Source organism: Zootoca vivipara, chromosome Z (genome assembly GCF_963506605.1).
Source record: "Zootoca vivipara chromosome Z, rZooViv1.1, whole genome shotgun sequence".
In the NCBI taxonomy this organism is placed as follows: Eukaryota; Metazoa; Chordata; class Lepidosauria; order Squamata; family Lacertidae; genus Zootoca; species Zootoca vivipara.
In genome coordinates this window covers 819,572-841,482 of record NC_083294.1, presented here as the reverse complement: position 1 = coordinate 841,482, position 21,911 = coordinate 819,572, and the positions used below count along the sequence as shown (strand labels likewise).

Sequence of the window (21,911 nt, the reverse complement as noted above, 5' to 3'; positions counted from 1 at the left end):
ATGGACATTAGGTAGCAAATGCCACCACTGTCCTGAGCAAAACATATTTTATTAGGAAGAGGCGCATGGAGCCGAGTGAAGACTTCCTGCAATGCCTGTTTGCAAAGGTCGCTCCACAATTTTGCATCCATTAGAGGTGGCATAGTGACTGTTTTATGGAGCTGAACAGCTGAGCTGACCCCATCAATCTTGTTTTGAAGCTGGGAATGTGGAACAGCCAAGGTAGTGCACAAAGAGAGATGCAGGAGGCGATGAAGGTCAGATCGGAGATAGAAGTGCTAAGCAGCTATCAGTTAATTAAAAGGCCTCCAACAAATCAACAAGGGACCCTTTTAAAGTGTGCCTGTGGATGAATCTGAAATTTGCATATGTCAGTTTCAGTAAGAGGACCTCACAAATTCTAGCACTAATTATTGGAAAGAGAGATATGCTTTTAATGTATTTTTTGTTTTGTTTTCATTCCCTAGCCCAGTAATGATTCAGAATTCACATTAGTGTACCCTTAGCACACAGCTGCACTGAGTGTAGAATTACTCTTCTTGGCCAATAAATAAAGCTTTAGTTGATTTAATCTAACACTCCCACTTTCTGAAATTTGCAGCTCTGGCACTAAAAGATAAATGGAAATTTAGCTGCAGCAGATATTACTTGCTAAAGATAAAGGAATCAGCCCCACTAGAAAAATCAATATGTAAACTAGAGAATCCTCTAGAGGTAAAAAAAATGTAAGGACAATTTTCTTTCTTTAGTTAGCTTTTTAAAATGTTAAATAATGAACAGAACCATTCTACCCAGCCTATGAATGGCTGTGGATAATACAGGGGAAAAGGAATAGTATGCGCAGAGCCTCACAAACTAAGGTTCACTGGAAATGCAGTCTTTCTAGAAAGTAAGGTGTACCCATGTCAGTGGTGTTTTTATTTTTATAGTCTTGGTTCTAATTTCTATTATACAAAAAGTCTGGAATGTATCACTGAAGTCCCCATCCCCTATTTTTGTCTCTGCTTCAATATTTCTCACCAGTTTCCTGCTGGTATTGTTTTGTTTTATGCTTGAGTGTGCATCTTAATAAAGTTCCTTATAATACACTACTATAAAGAATACACACACACACACACACACACACACACACCTGGAAGCTGTTTTGGTGGATTTCAGCAGGCCTTGTGTATAAAGGTCTCTTCCAATTAACCAGAGCACCCCCTTGCTGCCCCAGCTGGAAAATTCACATTTGGTGAATTTTGGTGAATTCACAGCTGGAAAATTCACATTCCATGGGTGCCACAGGCAAGGAGTGGCTGTTTATAAATTCACTGTGGGAGAAGTGCAGTGATGCGGCAACGTCTTTGGCAGGTGGCATTTGGAGCCTTTAATCTGTTTAAAGTGTCCAGATAAAGGGATGTAACAGCACTACAGTCCTCGCTTCTGCCTTGGTCAAACCTCACCTGGAGTCCTGCGTCCAGTTTAAAAAGGCTATATTGACAAGCTGGAAGGTGGGGAGAGGAGGGTGACCGAGGGTCTGTAAGCCAAGCCTTATGGCGTATGAGGGACAGTTGAAGGAACTGGGAATGTTTAGCCTGGAGAAGAGGAGACTGAGAATTGGCAGAATAGCCATCTTCAGATACCCATGGAAGATGGAGCGTGCTTGTTTTTCTGTTGTGCCAGAGGGGAGGATCCAAACCAATGGATTAAAATTGCAAGAAAGATTCCAACTAAACATTTGAAGAACTTTTTGATGATAAGAGCTGTTTGACTGTGGAACGGACTACCTTGGAAGGTGGGAGACTCTTATGCCTTGGTAGGTTTTTAAGTGGAGTTTGGATGGCCATCTGTCAAGTATTCTTTAGTTGTGATCCCTGCATTGCCAGGGCTGGACTAGATGACCCTTGGGGTTCCCTTTGACCTCTATAATTCTATGAGTCTGTTATTCTAATCTTCTACGTCATATCCTTTGTGTGTTCTTTGGTACCTTAAGCCTCTGTGCTCTCCCAAACTTTGTTTAAACTGTTTCCATCTTACTGAGCAAATCACTACTATGATAGGGAGGGGAAAGTGTCAACAAAGGGCCTCTGTTCAGTCTGATAGCTTGATCAGAATGATCCAGCATGTACCAGCTTTAATTTAAGTTCACCTCCAAGTGCCAGGGTTTCAAAGGAGCCATCAAGGTTATGTGACATTATACCAAGGTGATCCTAGTATGGTTGTTTTAAATTCTGTTGCTCTCCAGGGCTGCCCAGAGATAGGGAAAGGCATAGACCTCGTCCTCACTAGGAAGACGTATCCATGCATAGTAAAGCTGTGGACTTCTCTACCGCAGGCCATGTCATGAGCCACTAGCTTAGATGGCTTTAAAATGAGGTTGGACAGATTCAGGGAGGAGTATTATCTGTGTAGACAATACTAAGACAGATGGGTCTGCAGTCTGACTTGAAGGTATTATTATTATTATTATTATTATTATTATTATTATTAATCCTGCCAAGTCAGGTAATAAGTGGCAATTTAATTTACATACTGCTTAATGCCTAGGTGGCTTCTAAGCAGCTCGCAAAACAGAAAAACTATTGCACAACATTATTTAAAAACAGAATTTAAATACAACCCTTTACATCCTGCTTGTGGGCCTATCAGAGGCACCTGCTTGGCCACTGCAGGAAACAGGATCGTAGAATCATACAGTTGGAAGCGAACCTGAGAATCATCTAGCCAATCATCTAGCCAATGCAGGATTATGCAGCTGTATGGGGACTGAACCTGCAACTTTGGTTTAATCAGCACATGCCCATACCAACTGCTGGTTGCTGAAACAGGGACGTAGGAGGCTGCCTTATACCGAGTGAGACCGCATCAAGCTCAGTAATGGGAACATGAGAAGATTCTGCTGGATCAGGCCAATGGCCCATCTAGTCCAGCATCCTGTTCCCACAGTAGCTAACCAGATACCTCAGTGGGAGACCAGCAAGCAGGATTCAAGCTCTAGAGCAGTGGCTCCCAGCAACTAGTATTCAAAAGCATTGTTGCTTCCAACTGTGGAGGCAGAGCACAGGCATTTTGTGTAGCAGCCATTGACTGCCCTCTCTTTCATGAACCTGTCTCCCCCTCTTGTAAAGCCATCCAGGTTGGTGGCCGCCACTGACTCTAGTGGGAGGGAGTTCCCTACTTAGACTATGCCCTGCAATCTGCATGAATAAGTACTTTCTTTTACCTGTTCTGAATCTTCCAAAAACTCACAGGTTGCCCAAAGCCCTGGAGGCAAAGCAATGGTGGTGAAGATCTACAAGAACGACGCAGACCAGGAGGGGATCGTACGCGAGATCAGCTTGCTGCAGAAGCTCTCCCATCCCAACATTGTCAGGTGGGTCTCTAGGTGGCAGGTGACATGGGGTGGCTCCCCCACTAGCCAGGGGCGTAGCCAGGATCAAAACTAGGGGGGGGGCAAGCCATGGTCATTCAGGGGCGGGGCCAAGGCACAGGAGGGGAGGGGCCACGAAGTGGGAATGTGGGCGGGGCTACAGGCCAGCGGGCCTGATGACATTGTGGCAGTGGCGGAGGCAGCGGCCACCTTGTGCTTCTGGGGCTGGCAGCGTTGGCGGCTACCCTGCTTGGCTGGAGAGGACGGGAGGGTCGGGCAGGCGAGAGGGGGTGGCAGGGCGGGCGAGGGCGAGGCAAGGCATGGCCGCAGCCACGACGGCTCCGAGGCGTTGCTGCATATCAGCATAATATTTCAACCATGGTTCAAGCCCCACCTTATGAAAAAATTCCTGCATTGCAGGGGGTTGGACTAGATGACCCTTGTGGTCCCTTCCGACTACAATTCTATGATTCTATTGATATATTACCATAGCATATGCATCATTCTGCTTTCTTGAATTGTCCTACTCCTAGGCATAGCAGCCAACTCCTAGAGGCCTAGGTGCCTCCCCCCCCCAATTACTGGTAAATACCATATTTGAAAGAGTCACCCCCCCCATGTTGATGGGCTTTCTATGTGGGGCTTATCTGCCCCCCCCTATTTTATTAAGGATGGAAGAGGGAGGGAAGGAAGGAAGAAATAGAGAGAGGGATAACTCATATTTGTGGGTGCCTCTGGGTGACGCTGTGATGCTGGAACTCTGCAGGTACAGGAGCCTTGTAAGCAGCTTTCTCTCTGCTTGATTTACAGCAGGCACGTCCAACAGGTAGATTGTGATCTACCAGTAGATCACTGGGTGTCTGTGGTAGATCACTGGTAGGTCACTGCCACCCCTAAAAAAAGCTCACCCAAAATTTTCCTCCTCCCTAAAAAAAGTTGAACTATGACCTGAAGCCCTAAACAAAAATGGGCCTCCCTCCCTCCTAAAAGAAGCTCAACAAGTTTGACCTAAACCCCAAAAAACAGGGCTTCCCTTCCTTAAAAAAACTCAACAGCTTTGACCTGAACCCCCCAAAAGGGGGTAGATCACTCCCAGTTTTAAACTCTGTGAGTAGATCAGAGTCTCTTGGGAGGTGGCCACCCCTGATTTACAGTATACAGATGCAGGAGGAGGGGCAGACTGGAACACCACTGCTTTTTATAAACATCACTGTGTCTGTCAAAGCTACAGCCCCCCCCTTCTTATTCACTTCCTTTTAGCCTTGCAGAGCCACCTTAGTCAAATTGAATCCTCTGAGTCTGCACCCTCATTAAATCACCAATAGAACTCTTAATGCTCCTGAATGCTCATTAACAACTCCCACTTAAGAACAATAGGGTGAAATGGTCAGCTATCGAATCTTGCCTGGGGATATATGCTCCATTGTCTTAACTGCTTAACTACTGGTAGCCACTTTGCTTTATTTATTTGATGTGTTTTTGTTACAGCTGTGTCCCCCCCCCCCAGCAAGCGGAGACTTAGCTGCTCTTGCTAAAGCAAAGCCCTTTCCACTTCAGTTTTTGGAGGGGAAAAGTGCTGGTTATGGTCTGTAAAATACATTAATTTTTTGCTTCTAGGGGGGCAGCTGCCCCCTCCTGCCCCCCCTTGCCTACGCCCATGCCACTAGCCTTGGTGAGGCAGTCTCCTCAGGCAGCAGGCTGGAGACAACTGGGAGGGGCGGCAGATCCAGGGCCCCAAGAAGCATGCCTCACACTACCTCCTGCGCTTGTCTCCCACGGCCATGGTCTGGAAAGAGCGGGAGCGATGCTTCTGCCACCTGCTCCCCTCCGGCTTCCTTTTTGCTCCCTTGCTGCTTTCAGGATGTTGGTTCTTCCCTGAGCGACCTCTAGCTGCCTCAGAGGTGGTGGTGGAAGGGCTCCATTTTTCTGCTTGGCTTCAAGCAACCAATTGTTACTTTGCATAGATATTTGTTATCAATAAATCAATTTGATATTCAGATATTAAGAAATGAACGGAATAAAGAATTGGAGGTTCCGTTAACATCCTGAAAGCAGCAAGGGAGAAAGCAGCTTCATATAGATGTTAAAAAAACATCAGGGAGAGGACGGAACCCTGAGGCACCCCACAAGTGAGAGGCCAGGGGTCTGAACACTCATCCCCCCAACACCACTTTCTGGACACGGCCCAGGAGGAAAGAGCAGAACCACTTTATAAAAGTGCTCCCACCCCCTCTAGGCGGTCTAGAAGGATGTCATGGTTGATGATATCAAAGGCCTCTGAGAGACCCAGCAGAACTAGGAAACAGCTTTCACCTTTATCCCTAGCCCGCCAGAGATACTCAACCAGTGAAACCAAGGCAGTTTCAGTCCCTTGATGAGGCCTGAATCCCGATTGGAAGGGATCCAAATGGTCCGCATCCTCCAGGCGTGCCTGGAGTTGTTCAGCAACCACCCGCTCAATCACCTTGCCCAAGAATGGAAGATTTGAGACTGGGCGATAGTTGGCCATATTGGCCGTGTCCAAATACGTTTATTTAAGAAGCGATTTAATGACCGCCTCTTTTAGTGGGTCTGGGAAGGCTCCCTCACAGAGGGAAGCATTCACCACCCCACAGAGCCCATCGCCCAGCCCTTCCTGGCTCGCTTGTATTAGCCAGGATGGGCAAGGATCAAGAAGACAGGTGGTCGGTTTCACTTGTCCAAGCAGCCTGTCCACATCCTTGGAGGTAGCAGATTGGAACTGATTCCATGCAACTTAACCAGACAGGACTCTAGTACTCTCCCGCTCCAGCCCTGCTCCCACAGTGGAGTGTACCTCTTTCCAAATCTGAGCGACTTTATTTGCAAAAAAACTTTGCAAAATCGTTGCAGGAGATCTTGGAGTCCTTACCAGGCCTGATGACACAGGTGGTTCTGCTAAATTACAAACCACCTGAAAGAGTCTCCTACCGCTGTTTTCTGCAGATGCAATAGAGGTGGTGCAGAGGTTCCTCTTTGCCGTTGCTATTGCCACTTGGTAGGCTCGACTTTGAACTCTAACCCGTATCCGGTATGATTCAGAATGAATTTTCCACCACTGGCGCTCTAGCCGTCTCAGCGATTGTTTCATCACCCTCAGCTCCGGGGGAAACCACAGGGCTGTCCAGGTTCCATTCAATTGGAGAGGGCACTTTCGGAGCCAGACAGTCGATAGCCCTGGTTAACTCCTCATTCCAGTGGGCCACCAGGAAATCAGCTGAAAGGCCATCAACGAGATAAAACATCCCCTCTGGAAACTATTTGGATCCATTAAGTGGTGGGGGCGAACCATCCAAATTGGTCCCACCTCCCTGCAGAGGGGAAGGGTAGTGGAGAAGTCCAGTTGCACCAGGAAGTGATCTGACCACGGCACTTCTTTTGTTTCACTTTTACTGAGTGTCAGATCACCATAGAGGTGAACAGCAGCAGGTCTAAGGCAAGTCCGCGACTATGATTTTTGTACATTATATTCCCTAATAAAGGTATCTTGGGATCTGTGTGAAGGGCAAGAAGCTGTATCCCATCCTGGAGGTAAGGAACAATTCCGCCAATGATTGCTCTTTAATGTTATTATGCCTACAAATATACAAGCAGTAACCATAACATAATAAACTGTTTCCCCATGATGATACTGATTGTTAGGCAGCCCTCAAGACTTGAACCCTTTCCAGTGAGTGCTGGCTGAGGGATCAACTTAGACTTTCGGTGGTGGGCTCCAGATAATACTGTCATTCCCACCTGTTATGTACTGAGCTGAATCCTAGAACAATAGGATTCAGAATCAGCGGGAGCTACCCAATCCAACTCCAGGTGGAAGTGAATCCGCAACCTGATTGGCCTGCTGGAGCAGCCAATCAGGCGGCTGGCAGAAGTGAATCTGCTACCTGATTGGCCTGTAGGAGCAGCCAATCAGGCTGCAGGCAGAAGTCAATCCACAACCTGATTGGCCCACAGGTGTAGCCCTGAAGTAGCCAATCACGCAAGGCCCATTGTGTAAATAATGTATATAAGCAGATGGTTTTGGGAAAAGAGCCATTCTTCTTCTCCTCTTCTCCTTGATGACTATGAGCTGAATAAAGAGCATGAAATTCACTCTCGACTCCGAGTACATTTCACCACCCAAGAGTCATCTCGTTCTTTTAGGACTAACGTGATGGAAGCTTCCACTAGAGCTCCAGCAAACAACAAATCCCTGCACGTAGAAAACTAGCAAGTAGAGCATTTCTGATTTACTAGCTTTCTGTGTGCGAGGATGACTAATGGAGTGGTCTGTCATGGGAACCGTTGCCGGCAAACTGAAGAGGAACACTCCGGGCACAGGTTGCTGTTGGCGGCAATTTAACCTTGGTCCATGAACAGCCTGCTCTGTTTGGCTGGAGCTGGGATCAGTGTCCCTTCCAGCCTCTTATGTAAATGATAATGGGTGTCCCTCTTCAATCCTCTGCTGGTAGTATGTGAATGGTGGGTGCCTGGAAGAGCTGTTGGCCTGCAAAGACATCTCTCTCAGCTGGAAGGAGAAAGTGGACCTGGCTTCAGACATCACCCGGGGGATGGTCTATTTGCACTCCAAGAACATCTACCACCGGGATCTCAACTCCAGGGTAAGCTAACTGGAGATCCTCCTTGGGCAGGGGCAGTCTACCTCTTAAGGACCAGTTGCTGGCTGTGATGGTTGGTGCCCACTGGAACTGTTAGGGCAGAAGACAAGCAGGCTGTCAGAACCAGAGGCAGAGCAGGCAGGGGGGGGTGGCAGTGCCTCTCGCACCCTAACGGACCAGGCTTCACTGGTTGCGAGGCAGCGATAGCAAGGGAGGGTTGTGGTTTTTACGGCCTGCTTGTGGACTTTCCAGGGCATTGGGTTGGCCACTGTGCAAAACAGGACACTAAACTGAGAACTTGCTCCAAATCAGGACATGGACCCATCTAGCTCGGTACCAAGGACAGAAGAAGAGCCCAGTGGCCCGTCTAGTCCAGCATCCTGTTCTCACAGTGGCCAACCTGTGGGAAACCGGCAAGCGGGACCTGAGCACCAAAGCACTCTGCCTTTTCTGTGTTTCCCAGCTACTGGGATTCAGAAGCATTGCTGCCCTTGACCACTCATAGCCTCAGCCTCCATGTATTTGCCCATTCCGCTTTTAAAGCCATCTGTGTGGGAGGAGGGTGTTCCATAGTTCAACACTGCACTGCGTGAAGAAGGACTTTTATCTGTCCTGAATCTTCCAATGTTCAGCTTCGTTGGGTGTCCACAAGTTCTTGCATTATGAGTACTGTCTATATACCAACTGGCGGCAGTTTTCCAGTATTTCAGAGAGGGAATCTTTCCCAGCCCTGCCTGGAGAACCTAGGCATTGAATCTGAAACCTTCTGCATGCAAAGCAGATGATCGGCTACTGAACATCTGGCCTTTCCTGATTGGTCTCTAAGCAAAGACAGTTCTTTATGCTCTTCGGAGATTTTGCAAATTATTTTAATTTTTTTACTCATTGCATAAAATTTATATGCAGCTTGATTGTTAAAAAAACAAAATAACCTCAGAGTGGCTTACAAATTCAACACACATAAACAAGAGCCCTTGCAGGAAATCTTTCACATGAACCTGAAAAGAAAACTGGCTGAATAGGGGAAAGGTGTATCCTTTTTGCTGCCTGCCTCTCCAAGGCAAAGCTCTCCAAGCTAAACAGTGAGGTCATTGCCAATCTACTTAGAGGAGAGGCAGGTGCTGGTTAATGGCACCATCCCTTAATGGGATTTTGACCTCTGCATTTCTTGGGCCTTTTCCAGAAGCCTCCAGATTTGCAGAGCTGTTGGTGGTCGTGGGTAGAGGTTCATGGAAGATTGGGATTTGGGGTCACCCCAAGGGAAACAAGTGGGCAAGAGATTCCTGGAAGAGGGAAGAGTGTATTTGTTTGCAGCAATGATGCAGTGATGCAGCAATAGCTATCATTAAAAGGCAATCAGGCATATTATTGGATAAGGAGGTCTGTCAGTGACTATTAAATTAATGGAACTTCCATGTTGAAGTCAAGTCTACCTCTAACAGCTACAATCGGGGGGGGGGATGCAGCTCTTTGGAGAGTTTTATGTCTTATGTGTGGATTTCTTGGAGGTATCCTGGTGATAATTGTGGGAAGCAATGTGTGTATGTGTGTGTTGATCTAAAAAGGCTCTTCCTACAAAAGGGGTGTCAACTAGGAATGAACAAATCCGCCTCTTTCTCTTTCTAATTTCCTCCACGGTCTTAAATTCTGCATCAGTTTGTGTGGGTTTTTTTAAAAAAAATTCTCACGAGAAGGTCCTCACTTTGGAAACACACACATACACACTTTTGCAAGCAATTTCCCCAAATGTAATTCATGACTATATGTTGTCTACACTAATATATGCATTTGTTACCATAAGTTTGTTTATATCCTGCTTTTTGGCCCAAAGGCCTCCAAAGCAGTGAACAGATTAATACAGAAAGAAATATCCAGTTAAAGTACAGTATGTATAGAAGTACAATGATGCTCGATGCTCCATCAATCCCATTGTATGTGTTTGTGAGCATCTGGGGTGAGATAATGAACCCAGCTCACAAACACATACAATGGGATTGATGGAGCATCTAGCGACTTCACTATTTTATAATTTTATTGAATTGTTGTATTTATTCATTGTACTTCATTTAGGCAAACTAGGCCTTGGCCTAGGGCGCTGAAATGGAGGGGGCGCTGTCGAGTCTGCCCGCCGGCTGCCCGGGCTGCCGCCAGCGCCGGAAGCAACGAGGGAGCGGTGGCGGCGGCAGTGCCCGTAGCTGAAGCCTTCAGCTATGGGTGCTGTTGCTGCCACCGCCGCCGCTTGATCGCTGCTGCCACTGAAGAACTCACAGCGTCCCCTCCATAGGCGGGAGGCGCGAGCCGAAATGAGAGCTCAGCGCCCTCCCGCCTATGGAGGGGACGCAGTGGCGTCAGCGGCGTTGTGCACGACGCACGAGTCATGACGCATGTGCCGGGGGGAGGCGCCAGAAGGTGATTTAGCCTAGGGCGCAAAAAGCCCTAGCACCGTGCCTGGCTCCCTTGATCAACTCCATTCATTCTGCAGCACCCCTGTGGGGCTCAGGAGCCCAGTTAGGTCACCCCTTGCCTGCAGAGCTGGCAGACTCTCACCTTTTTTGAACACCTTCCCTTGTGGAGTGTTCCCTCAGCCTCCTCTCCCCTCTCCTTGGGAGTCTTCCAGGCAGCAGCTGCTGCTGCTGCCCCTGGTCTCTGATCTGCCCCCCCCCAGCCTCACACTGCCCCACAGGGGCCTGGGACTTATCTGTCCATTCCCAACAGCAAGGGCTGGTGGGCTGGCTGGCTGGGCCCCCTCAACCACTTGCTTGCTTACTCTTGAGACGGCCTCTGCGCCTGGCCACCAGCACCCCATGTGGCCAGCCCTAGAGGCACCATTCACCTGGGGAGCTTGTAGCCAGGGCTATCTGGAACAAACAGCTGTGCAAGCCTTTGGGAGGCAGACCCACGAGAGGGCATTAGAAGAGGGAGGGAAGGAAAAGAGAGCCAGGGTTGCAGGGGGTGCTGCAGCACACTGGTTGAAAACCACTGCAGTAAGCTAATCTGGCGCATCTTCCGGGTGCAACTTTTAGTTGATGGGAACCATGGTGGGGGGAGGGTGCTCTTGCGCTCAGCTCCTGCTTGCTGGCTTCCACAGGCATCAGACTGGCCACTGCGAGGAGAGGGTGCTGGACTAGAGGGGCTCTTCTTATTGATCCTCCAGATCTGTAGCATCTTTTGGGGCTAGTACAAGAATTCACACACACCTCCTAGTGGTGCGGCAATTAAACTCCTGGCACACTTGCAAAACTACCGTAAGCAGGATCTGGTGTGATTTCAAATGGGATGAGGGAACACATGTTGAGATTCCTGCATTGGAGGGGGTTGGGCTAGATGACCATCAGGTCCCTTCTAGCTCTACAACTCTGATTCTTGTATCTGTTCAAAGTTGCCACTTAGAGCAACCTTGTAAAGTGTGCCTTGAAATGGGTTTCAGAACTGCCTCATTCGGGTGACCCAACGGGGGCGTGAGGCCCTGGTGACGGATTTCGGCCTAGCCAAGGAAGTGGCGGAGCTTTCTGCGAAGGACCCTGAGAGGAAGCTTTCCTTGGTGGGCTCGGCTTTCTGGATGGCCCCTGAGATGTTACGAGGGGAACCTTATGACCGGAAGGTACCATGTTGCCCCCCCCCATTAGTTTGAGGGCTGTTCTTTGTTGGACCCAATATGGCCCTTATCCCTAGGGTCTTTTGGTTTACTAGAGTAGTGTGCCTTGTTAGTGATGGATGAGCCTAGGAATTTCAGTTTCTCTGGTTCCCAATCTTATGTTCAGCTTATATTCACTTGTATTTTTCTTAAGTCCTCACGTTAATTAGTTGATAACTTAGCACAGTTTCCCATTTCATATGCAGTTTCCCCTAATATTATTTTGCCTTTAATGCCATTTTAAGATAAGATAAGATATCTTTATTGTCATTGTCCCCTTGCGGGAACAACGAAATTACTCGGTTGCTACATCCACTCAGATAAAGCATTCCGCATAATCCAAAATTACAAAAGCTAATTAAAAACAGTAAATATACTACAAAATAACAAGTAAAATAAGATGACTTCAAAGTCCGGGCTTTCCATTTAAGGCCAAAATTGCTCTAGAGAAGAAACTGTTCCTGAGACGGCTCGTTCTTGCCTGCATTGTTCTATATCTCCGTCCCGATGGCAGGAGCTTTTCATGAATATGCATTTTCATACACACTTCCCCAAGTGCTTTTGTGTGTGTGTGTGTGTGTGTGTGAGAGAGAGAGAGAGAGAGAGAGAGAGAGAGAGAGAGAGAGAGAGAGAGCGCACACACACACACATTTTTCTTGGATTGGAGAAATGTATGGCAAAATTTGGAGACGTGTGAATTTCAAGGATAGCTGTGTTTTCGTTCATATCTAGTTTCAGGAAGTATTAATTGGGTAGGTTTGCATAAAAGTGTGAACTGAACAGAATCCACCCCTCACCCCCTGGGTACCATGCCTATTTCTTTTATTTTGCAACATTTATATAATGCTTGATCACTATACAGTCATACCTCAGAAGTTGAATGGAATATGTTCTGGAAGTCCGTTCGACTTCCAAAATGTTCAGAAACCAAAGCGCAGGTTCCAAAAAATGTTCGCAAACCAGAACACTCACTTCCAGGTTTGTGGCGTTTGGGAGCCAAAACATTTGATTCACAAGGCATTCGGGATCTAAGGTACGACTGTAAAACCAAAAAGCAGTTTACAAAAACCCTGTTGTTTAATGTGGATAGTAAATTTCTTGTACCTCCATTCATTCTATGTTGTCCATACAGCATTCTTCTCTTAAATCACTCATTTCCCACACATTCTCCTCTGTTGATCTGGATTTTCTCATACAGTGGTGCCTCGCTAGATGAATTTAATTCGTTCCACAGGTCAATTCGTATAACGAAAAATTCGTCTAGCGAATCCCATAGGAATGCATTTATTTTTCCCCTTTTTTTGCCCATAGGAACACATTAATTGAATTTCAATGCATTCCTATGGGAAACCGTGATTCGCTAGATGAATTTTCCACTAGAATTCGTCTAGCGAGGCAACCTCCGCTCGAAAAATCTCTTCGTTAAGCGAAAAATTCGTCTTACAGGGCATTCGTCTAGCGAGGCACCACTGTACTTGAAAAAGGGGAGGGCATGAAACAATCCGGATTGGAGGAGAGGAAAGTGTGGGCAGGTAGTGATTTAAGAGGAGAGAGTCATATGGGTGGTGGAGAAGCGATGGAGGTACAGGAAGCTTCCTCTCACATTAAACAGATGCAGATGAGCCATCAGTCTCTGACTCAGACAACAGTGTGTGTTGTTTGCTTTTATGCAGAGACCTAGACGGCATCATCCTTAGCTGTGGTGGGTGGAGAGGTCTGCCTGCTTTCAGGTATTTCCAAGCCATTCAGAAGAGATCCACCCACTGATGGCATTTAGCCAACCTCCCCGACAAAAGAGGCACTTGGCAACTTTGCCAGGCTCATTAAGGACTTAATTCTCTCGCACTGGCTCTCCTCCAAGCTCCCAGTCTCACAGGAATGTTGAAAGCAGTCTTTTATTAGCAAGGCACCTCTGTTTGTGGGCTAGTAACCTCAGGGTTCCTGTCTTCCAACCCTTTATTATGTCGCCTCCAACTTCTGTTACGTGAAAGGCTGGATTGTTGGTCCCTCTCCTCACTGCCTGTGGGGCCTCCAGAGACCATCTCCCACTGCCTCCTCCCACTGACCCCTTGCTCCCTCCTACAGGTGGACGTCTTCTCTTTCGGCATTGTCCTGTGCGAAATACTAGGGAGAATCCCAGCTGACCCTGAGGTGCTGCCCCGGACCCAGGTCATTATGGTGCTTTTATCTGCTGTTCCATCTCAAGTAACGTTGGCTGGCACCAAGGCTTTGGCATGTTGCATCATTGCGCCACCCATGCAGTGCCCACAAGGTGCTATGCTCTGTTTAAAAGCACATGCATTGGGAACTCTGCCTACGTAGTGACAGTGGTGGTTTTGTCCAGCGCCATCTGTGTTAGCAGGTGGAGTTTGTATCTTGCAGGAGAAGTTAACTTCAGTGAACTGAATCCTTGCTTGGAGGAAACTTTCCATTGGAAGATGCTCACTCTAAGGCTTGGGATAAAACAAGAAAGCTTAAGGGAAGTACGTTTATTGACAGGAAAGGGTTCTATAGTCCATGCCAGGGGTCCCCAGACTTACCCGGCTTTGGGCCGGAGGGCAGGGGAGTGCGCATGCAGCGGGCTGGAGGGCGGGGGAGTGCGCGCCCGTGCGCATGCGCACACACACTTACTGGCACGGTGGCGCGCTTCCAGGTCAGAAAAATCACCGAAAATCGCCTCCCAGAAGTGCACCGGAAATGACCCCTTCTGGGTCAGGAGAGGCCCATACGCATGCGCACAAACGATTTTTGGCGCTTTTTTCCAATATGGAAGTACGCCGCCGCGCTGCGCGCCATAAGACCGGGTGGCAGCAGTGGGCGGCGGGGGTTGTCGCGGGCTGGATTGGGAGGCCAATTGGGCCACATCTGGTCTATGCTAACTAAGTAGTTGGGGAAACCAATAATAATAATAATAATAATAATAATAATAATAATAATAATTTATTATTTATATGACCCAGGTGGCGTTGTGGGTTAAATCACTGAGCCTAGGGCTTGCTGATCAGAAGGTGGGTGGTTCGAATCCCTGTGACGGGGTGAGCTCCCGTTGCTTGGTCCCAGCTCCTGCCAACCTAGCAGTTCGAAAGCACATCAAAATGCAAGTAGATAAATAGGAACCGCTACAGCGGGAAGGTAAACGGCGTTTCCATGTGCTGCTCTGGTTTGCCAGAAGCGGCTTTGTCATACTGGCCACATGACCTGGAAGCTATACGCCGGCTCCCTTGGCCAATAATGCGAGATGAGCGCGCAACCCCAGAGTCGGTCACGACTGGACCTAATGGTCAGGGGTCCCTTTACCTTTACCTTACTACCCCGCCCATCTGGCCGGGTTCCCGCAGCCACTCTGGGCTGCTTCCAACAAAAAATTAAAATACAGAAATCCATCAAACATTAAAAGCTTCCCTAAACAGGGCTGCCTTGAGATGCCTTCTAAAGGTCTGGTAATTGTTGTTCTCTTTGACCTCTGGTGGGAGGGCGTTCCACAGGGTGGGTGCCACTACCGAGAAGGCCCTCTGCCTGGTTCCCTGTAACTTGGCTTCTCGCAGCGAGGGAACCGCCAGAAGGCCCTCGGCACTGAACCTCAGTGTCCGGGCAGAACGATGGGGGTGGAGACGCTCCTTCAGGTATACTGGACCGAGGCTGTTTAGGACTTTAAAGGTCAACACCAACACTTTGAATTGTGCTCGGAAACGTACTGGGAGCCAATGTAGGTCTTTCAGGACCGGTGTTATGTGGTCTCGGCGGCCACTCCCAGTCACCAGTCTAGCTGCCACATTCTGGGTTAGTTGTAGTTTCCAGGTCACCTTCAAAGGTAGCCCCATGTAGAGCGCATTGCAGTAGTCCAAGCGAGAGAGAACTAGAGCATGCACCTCTCTGGCGAGACAGTCCGCGGGCAGGTAGGGTCTCAGCCTGCGTACTAGGTGGAGCTGATAGACAGCTGCCCTGGACACAGAATTGACCTGTGTCTCCATGGACAGCTGTGAGTCCAGAATGACTCCCAGGCTGCGCACCTGGTCCTTCAGGGGCACAGTGACTCCATTCAGGACCAGGGAGTCCCCCACACCCGCCCGCCTCCTGTCCCCCACGAACAGTACTTCTGTCTTGTCAGGATTCAACCTCAATCTGTTAGCCGCCATCCATCCTCCAACCGCCTCCAGGCACTCACACAGGACCTTCAATGCCTTCACTGGTTCTGATTTGAAAGAGAGGTAGAGCTGGATATCGTCCGCATACTGATGAACACCCAGCCCAAACCCCCTGATGAAGTCTCCCAGCGGCTGCATGTAGATGTTAAAAAGCATGGGGGAGAGGACAGAGCCCCGAGGCACCCCACAGGTGAGAGCCCAGGGGTCTGAACACTCATCCCCCACCACCACTTTCTGAACACGGCCCAGGAGGAAGGAGCGGGACCACTGTATGACATTGCCCCCAGCTCCCAAGCCCTCTAGACTGTCCAGAAGGATGTTATGGTTGATGGTGTCAAAAGCCGCTGAGAGATCCAGCAGAACTAGAAGCCTTGTTTGCCCATTTGTTCTCAGAAGATCAGTGCAGGTGCCAGGCTGTTTTGCTCCCTAGGCAAGGCTTTCTTGTAGACAAAAATAAAATAAAATAAAATCACAAAACTTGAAACTGCTAAATTTATTTTGAATTGCAAGATAATATTTGATTATCTTTCTCAAATACAAAAGAAAATGTTTTAGCACATATATCATTTGAATAATCTTCATGCCAAATAGGCTTCTGAGACGTTGACCAGACTGGCAGGGGCTGAAAGTTGAGGGGTCCAGCAGCCTCTGGCCACAGGTGTTCCCCACTCATTTTAAGGGGTCCTCTTTTGTGGAAGGAGAGTGGAATACCTGGGGCCCAAGTGTAACAGAGGGGGCAGAGGTTTGCCCAAACATGTGGCACAGGCTCTGCTGTTCTTGAGCTGGATATGTGGATGAAAAGCTAAGTCACCTGTGAATCCTTTTATCATTTTCCCTGCTAGGATTACGGCCTGGATGTGGCGTCCTTCTATGGCATGATCAGCGAATGTCCCAAGCAGGTCTTGGATCTGGCTGCCAGCTGCTGCAGGGTAAGGAAGCTACTGGGAGGAGTGAAAAGAAAGTTCTCATCATGCAGTGTATCATTAACTTACAAAAATTGTTGCCGTGGTAGCCAATTAGCTTGGATGGCTTCAAAAGCAGAGAAGAAGCTTCCCCCCCCTTTTTTAAGGACTGTTGACTTTAGTCCCTGGCATCTGGTTAGCCACTATGGGGAGCAGGGTACTGGACGTGATGGAGGTTTAATCCTTCTTGATTAAAAGCGACGCTGCCTCTGGCTGTGGAGGCAGAGTGTAGCCGCCATAGCTAGCGGCCATCGACAGCCTCCGTGAATTTGCCCAATCTTCTTTTAACCTTCCAACATTCCACTTCATTTGGCTTCCTGGCCTTGATTTTTCTCATGCTGCTTCTCCCCGCAACCCCTTTCTCCTCCTTCCAGGTGGAAGCATTCAAGCGCCCGTCGTTCTCAGAGATCTTGGAAGAGCTGGAAGACACTGCAGAGAGGCTGGAGTCTACAGTGGGCAAGCAGACCCCTGGGTGACACACCTGGGACCTGAGCTGCGGATGTACTTGTATATCTTGAAACGAAAAGGGACAGATCTGCGACTTGTCTAGAGGAAGAGGAGGTTCTGTTTGTGCCTGCCCAGCCCCTGGATCTGTCCACTGCAGAGCCTCTCTTACAGAACAGCTTTTAAGAAAAGATGGTCCTGCCAAGGTCCTGTTGCTTGCAGAGCAAGCAAGGTGTGGCACACAAGCAGGGGGGAAGGGCCACCCACCTTTCCAGACCAGTGCCTGCTGAAGAAATGGGCTTTAGGTAGCTCTAGCCTGTGAGCCCAAGGTGCATGGAAAAGGCAGCAAATGCACTGCAGTTTCCAGCCCCAAAACCTGTTCTGGCCTGTTCTGCCCTCCCCCCCACAACATTTTATTGAATTTTTATTCGTATACAAAAACTGTAGGCACCAAAAAAAGAAAAATCTGTTCTTTGGCCTGCTGTTATTCCTCAAGCCTCCCCCACCCCCATTCTCTGGCCGTCTTGCTGTCGCTTCTTGGCTGTATCTGCTTCTTAACTGGTGCCAGGGTGAGGCCAAATGAGAGACAACTATGCACACACAGTGAGCATCCCCGTGTTCTTTTGCAAAGGGAGCAGCCAGTAAGTGCACCCTATTTGCGCACATGCCTGCACAATTGTGCTATGAAGCAGAGCAGAGGCAGCAGAACAAGCAAACCGTATGCCAAACAAGTTCTCCTTCTTTGTCCCATTGGCCTTGGAGTGTGTGTGTGTGTGTGAGAGAGAGAGAGGGGGGGGGCCTATGCCCTGCCCATGGGAGCACCTGCCTTGCCATATTTCTGTTCAGTGGCTAAGCTGCATTCAGGCAGCTCCCTCTTGTGGGCATTTGTAGCAACAATGTGCTCCGCGCACACATTAAATTACCAGCCCCCTGTCTTCAGCCAGGGGCAGGGTGGAGTGGGAACAGATCCAAATACTGTACAGTTCCACCTAAACATTAGGAAGAACTTCTTGACAGTAAGAGCTGTTCGGCAGTGGAATTTGCTGCCAAGGAGTGTGGTGGAGTCTCCTTCTTTGGAGGTCTTTAAGCAGAGGCTTGACAGCCATCTGTCAGGAATGCTTTGATGGTGTTTCCTGCTTGGCAGGGGGTTGGACTGGCTGGCCCTGGTGGTCTCTTCCAACTCTACGATTCTATGATTCATCTTGCCTCAAAACGGATATTGTAAAGTTGGGAAAGATTCAGAAAAGGGCAATCAAAATGGTCAAGGGGATGTAGCGACTCCCTAAGAGATATGGTTGCAGAATTTGAGACTTTTTAGTTTAGAAAAAAAGGCGAGTAAGAAGAGACATGATAGCAGTTTATAAAATATGCATAGCATGGAGAAAGTGTGCAGAGAAAAGCTCCCCTCCCCTCATAATCCTAGAAATTTTGAGTTATCCAATGGAGTGGAATATTGGAAGATTCAGGGCAGATATGAGAAAGTCCTTCACAGCTCATGGTTAAACTATGGAACTCCCTCCCACAGGAGGTAGTGATGACTGCCACCTTACATGGCTTTAAAAGAGGGCTGGGCAAATTCATGGAAAATAAGAAAAGAAAAAGAAAGCAAGGTTATCAATAGCTACCGTATTTTTTGCTCCATAAGACGTACTTTCTCTCTCCTAAAAACGAAGGGACAATATCTGTGCGTCTTATGGAGTGAATGTGTGGTCCCTGGAGCCAAATTGCCCAGGGGCAAAAAGCAAATCCTGGTTTTTTTTAAAAAAATGAAGGGGATGTAGAAAGGAAGCCGCCAAGCAGCTGATCAGCAAGCGATCAGGAGGGAGATAAGGCTGGGGGGGGGAGGTAAAGACAGCGGACTTGCAAAGAGTTATCCTGGTAGAGGAGCGCCGCCTTCTCTTGCCGGCACAAGCCCCTCTGCCCCCACCTCGGCCTGCCTGCCTGCCTCCCTCCTCACTCGCTCGCTCGCTCTAGCTGGAGCTGAGCGTGGAGGAGTTTGCGCCGCCACTCACAGGCTGCACTTCCAGTCAGCCAGCGTGAGAGGGGTAAATGTGCGCACTCCGCTTCCTTGACAGCAAGCCGGGAAGGAGGGGCTCGCTGTAACACAAGCAGGGGGAGAGCCGCAAGTGGAGGGAGAGCCAGTTTGGTGCTGTGTCAAAGTGGCTCTCCTCCTGCTTCCATTACAGCGAGCGCGGAAGGAGGGGCAGACAGGAGCCAGCTCCCGACCACCCCTCCTTCCCTGCTCGCTGTAAATGAGGAGAGAGCCAGTATGATGCCAGTTTGACGCTTTCCCTCCGCCTGCCCCACAGCAAGTGGGCAGCATCAGCAGTGGAGGGATGAGCGGCGAGAAAGGGCTCCCTCCACTGCCACTTGCAAGAGCTTCCTCCGTTGCCACTCGCGAGAGCAGGCATAGGAGACTGTGCCTGCCCTTGTGAGAGGCGGGCAGCGGCGGCGGCGATGAGTGGGAGAGGCGGCTGCTGCAGCAGCAGCAGCACTGCTACCAGCCTGGCCTCGGCCCCTCCACGCCCTCCTTGGCTCGCCTTCACCACCCGCCATCTTGCCGCCCTGCGGGGCCCTCATGAAGCCCTCGCCCTCCTCCTGGCCACTGCTGCCGCTGCCTCGCTGCTCCCCACAGGTTAGGCATGCAGGAGGGCGAGCTGGCAGACGGACGGCACCTCCTTGCTCCCGCACACGTTCACCTCAGGCCGCTTCCCACCCTCACAGGAAGAGGGGCACCCCCTCCCTCCTGTCTGTGTAAGGGGTGGGGGCTCGTCTCCCTCCCCCCTAGGAAGGTGGGGTAGTGTGTGCACACTGTCTCTGCAGTGACTCCTGTGTGTTGTGCTTTGGGCTTCATGGGCAGCTGCTTGCTTCCACCAGTTTCCTCACAGCGTCACCCACAGGCACCCACAAAGTATTCCCCCCCCCCTGTTTTCCTCCTCCAAAAACCAGGTGCGCCTTATGGAGCGAAAAATACGGTTCTAGCTTTAATGGCTATTGACATGTTTTTTATTTCCTTTCAGTGCTAGACCTGAAGGGAGCTTTATCAGGCCTTTCACATGCAAGTCCACACCTCCAGGTTTAGGCAGGGAAAGCTATTCCGTTTTACTGCTGCTGTTAAGCAATTGAGACTCAGAAACTCTTGCCATTATCTACCCAGAGTAAATCCCGCAGATCATTCAGTAGAGGCGGATCTTTGTTCCAGCCAGGAGCTGCCTAATGTCCTTAGTGTGTACGGTGCTTTACAGAGCCTAAGAGGAAAGATCTCTGCCTGAAAGAGCTTACAGTCTAAAATTAGACACTGGAAACAACTGGAAAAGGAGAGAGCAAGGGGCGGGTGGGGTGAATAAGAAAGTCACATGCAGCTGTTTCAGTTGCACGACTTTCATTCAGATCAGATCAAACCTTTATTGTTATACAATTATCAGAATTAAGGAAACAAAACGAGAGGGACATGAAACACACTATGCTGGTATGTTTAGCAGGGCAAAGAAAGAAAATGAAGCAAATAGAAGTAACGCAGAGCGAGGTAAAATGGGCACCGATATTTTAAAAGTTATAGTCATGTCACAAACCTAAAGAGGAAAAATCACAAAATGTCACAGGGGTCTGTTTACTGCAGGTTTTGCTTGCTGGAGGGCAGGACTTGGCCACACTGAAAACAATAGATGCCTTTCAATCTGAAAGGAATAAAATGATGTAACATGCACCTGTTCCTCTGTCAGGTGCTGGCTGGATGACAAAGAGTGGGGGGAAAACCCAGCCCAAGAACTCGGGATAACACAGAGGAAGATGATTTAGACCCAGCACAATGCCAGTGGGACAGTCTGCAGAAGTGGCAAACTGGAAAGCCATACCAGGGCAGGGCAGGGTACCAAGGGCCTCAGTGTGAGTGCAGACACTGACCGAAGGAGAAAATACCACATTTTTCGCTCCATAAGACGCAACTGACCATAAGACGCGCTTAGTTTTTAGAGGAGGAAAACAAGAAAAAATTCTGAATCAAATGTACTGAATGTTGTAATGATGAAGTGGGACAATGCCATTATCACACGGGACAATGCCGTTATCCAAGAGGAAGGGATCTATAGCCTCTCTGTGTAAATTCTGAAATAAAAAAATTACTGTAATTAACTTGTCCTTGTCTTTATCATTTCATGGGCAACCAGCTGGGAACTGCTGACAGCGGCCTGACGCCAGGTCTCAAAGACCTGTTTTGAGGTAGAGAGGCCAGGGTTGTGTACTCTACAGCAGTGTTTCTCAACCAGTGTGCCTCCAGATGTTTTGGGACTACAACTCCCATCATTCCTGACCACTGGTCTTGCTAGCTAGGGATGATGGGAGTTGTAGTCCCAAAACATCTGGAGGCACACTGGTTGAGAAACACTGCTCTACAGTGTGCCAAAGGTGGCTGCACCACCAGTTGGGAGGACAGCATAGACTGAGATATTGGAACTCACTCCATCCCATAAGGAGATACCCAATGCACACCCACAGTGCAGAGCCATGTGGAGATGGTACTAGGCTTGATAGCTACCGAGGCTAGGCTAACCCCCCAATGCGATACAGAGGACCCAGAGACCCATGAGAAAGCGAACAATTCCTTTACAAAGATGAGCACAGACCTTGCGAGGTTGGAAAGTACCCAGTGGCTGGAGTAGGTCCCAGGGTGGTTTGGGGCTCTACCTACTGGAGGGCCAGAATCACTTCCTTGTTTGTGGCTGATTGCATAGGGACAGGGTTCCCAATCTGGACAGTGGG

The 21,911-nt window shown here is 49.0% G+C and overlaps 1 protein-coding gene across 2 annotated transcripts in view; it reads left to right on the top strand.

Annotated features, from left to right (window-relative positions):
- The window catches only part of LOC118084551 (dual specificity testis-specific protein kinase 2-like), a 36,069-nt gene extending 14,745 nt beyond the window's left edge, over positions 1 to 21,324 (top strand). For both annotated transcript variants that reach the window (XM_035114172.2, XM_060270191.1), the window contains 7 exons: positions 3,234 to 3,355; positions 6,853 to 6,901; positions 7,822 to 7,971; positions 11,396 to 11,569; positions 13,688 to 13,771; positions 16,590 to 16,676; positions 17,084 to 21,324. In XM_035114172.2, the coding sequence (XP_034970063.2) occupies positions 3,234 to 3,355; positions 6,853 to 6,901; positions 7,822 to 7,971; positions 11,396 to 11,569; positions 13,688 to 13,771; positions 16,590 to 16,676; positions 17,084 to 17,185 (768 nt within the window). In that variant the 3' untranslated portion in view covers positions 17,186 to 21,324. The remainder of the gene's footprint in view (positions 1 to 3,233; positions 3,356 to 6,852; positions 6,902 to 7,821; positions 7,972 to 11,395; positions 11,570 to 13,687; positions 13,772 to 16,589; positions 16,677 to 17,083) is intronic.
- Positions 21,325 to 21,911: the final 587 nt, after the last annotated feature.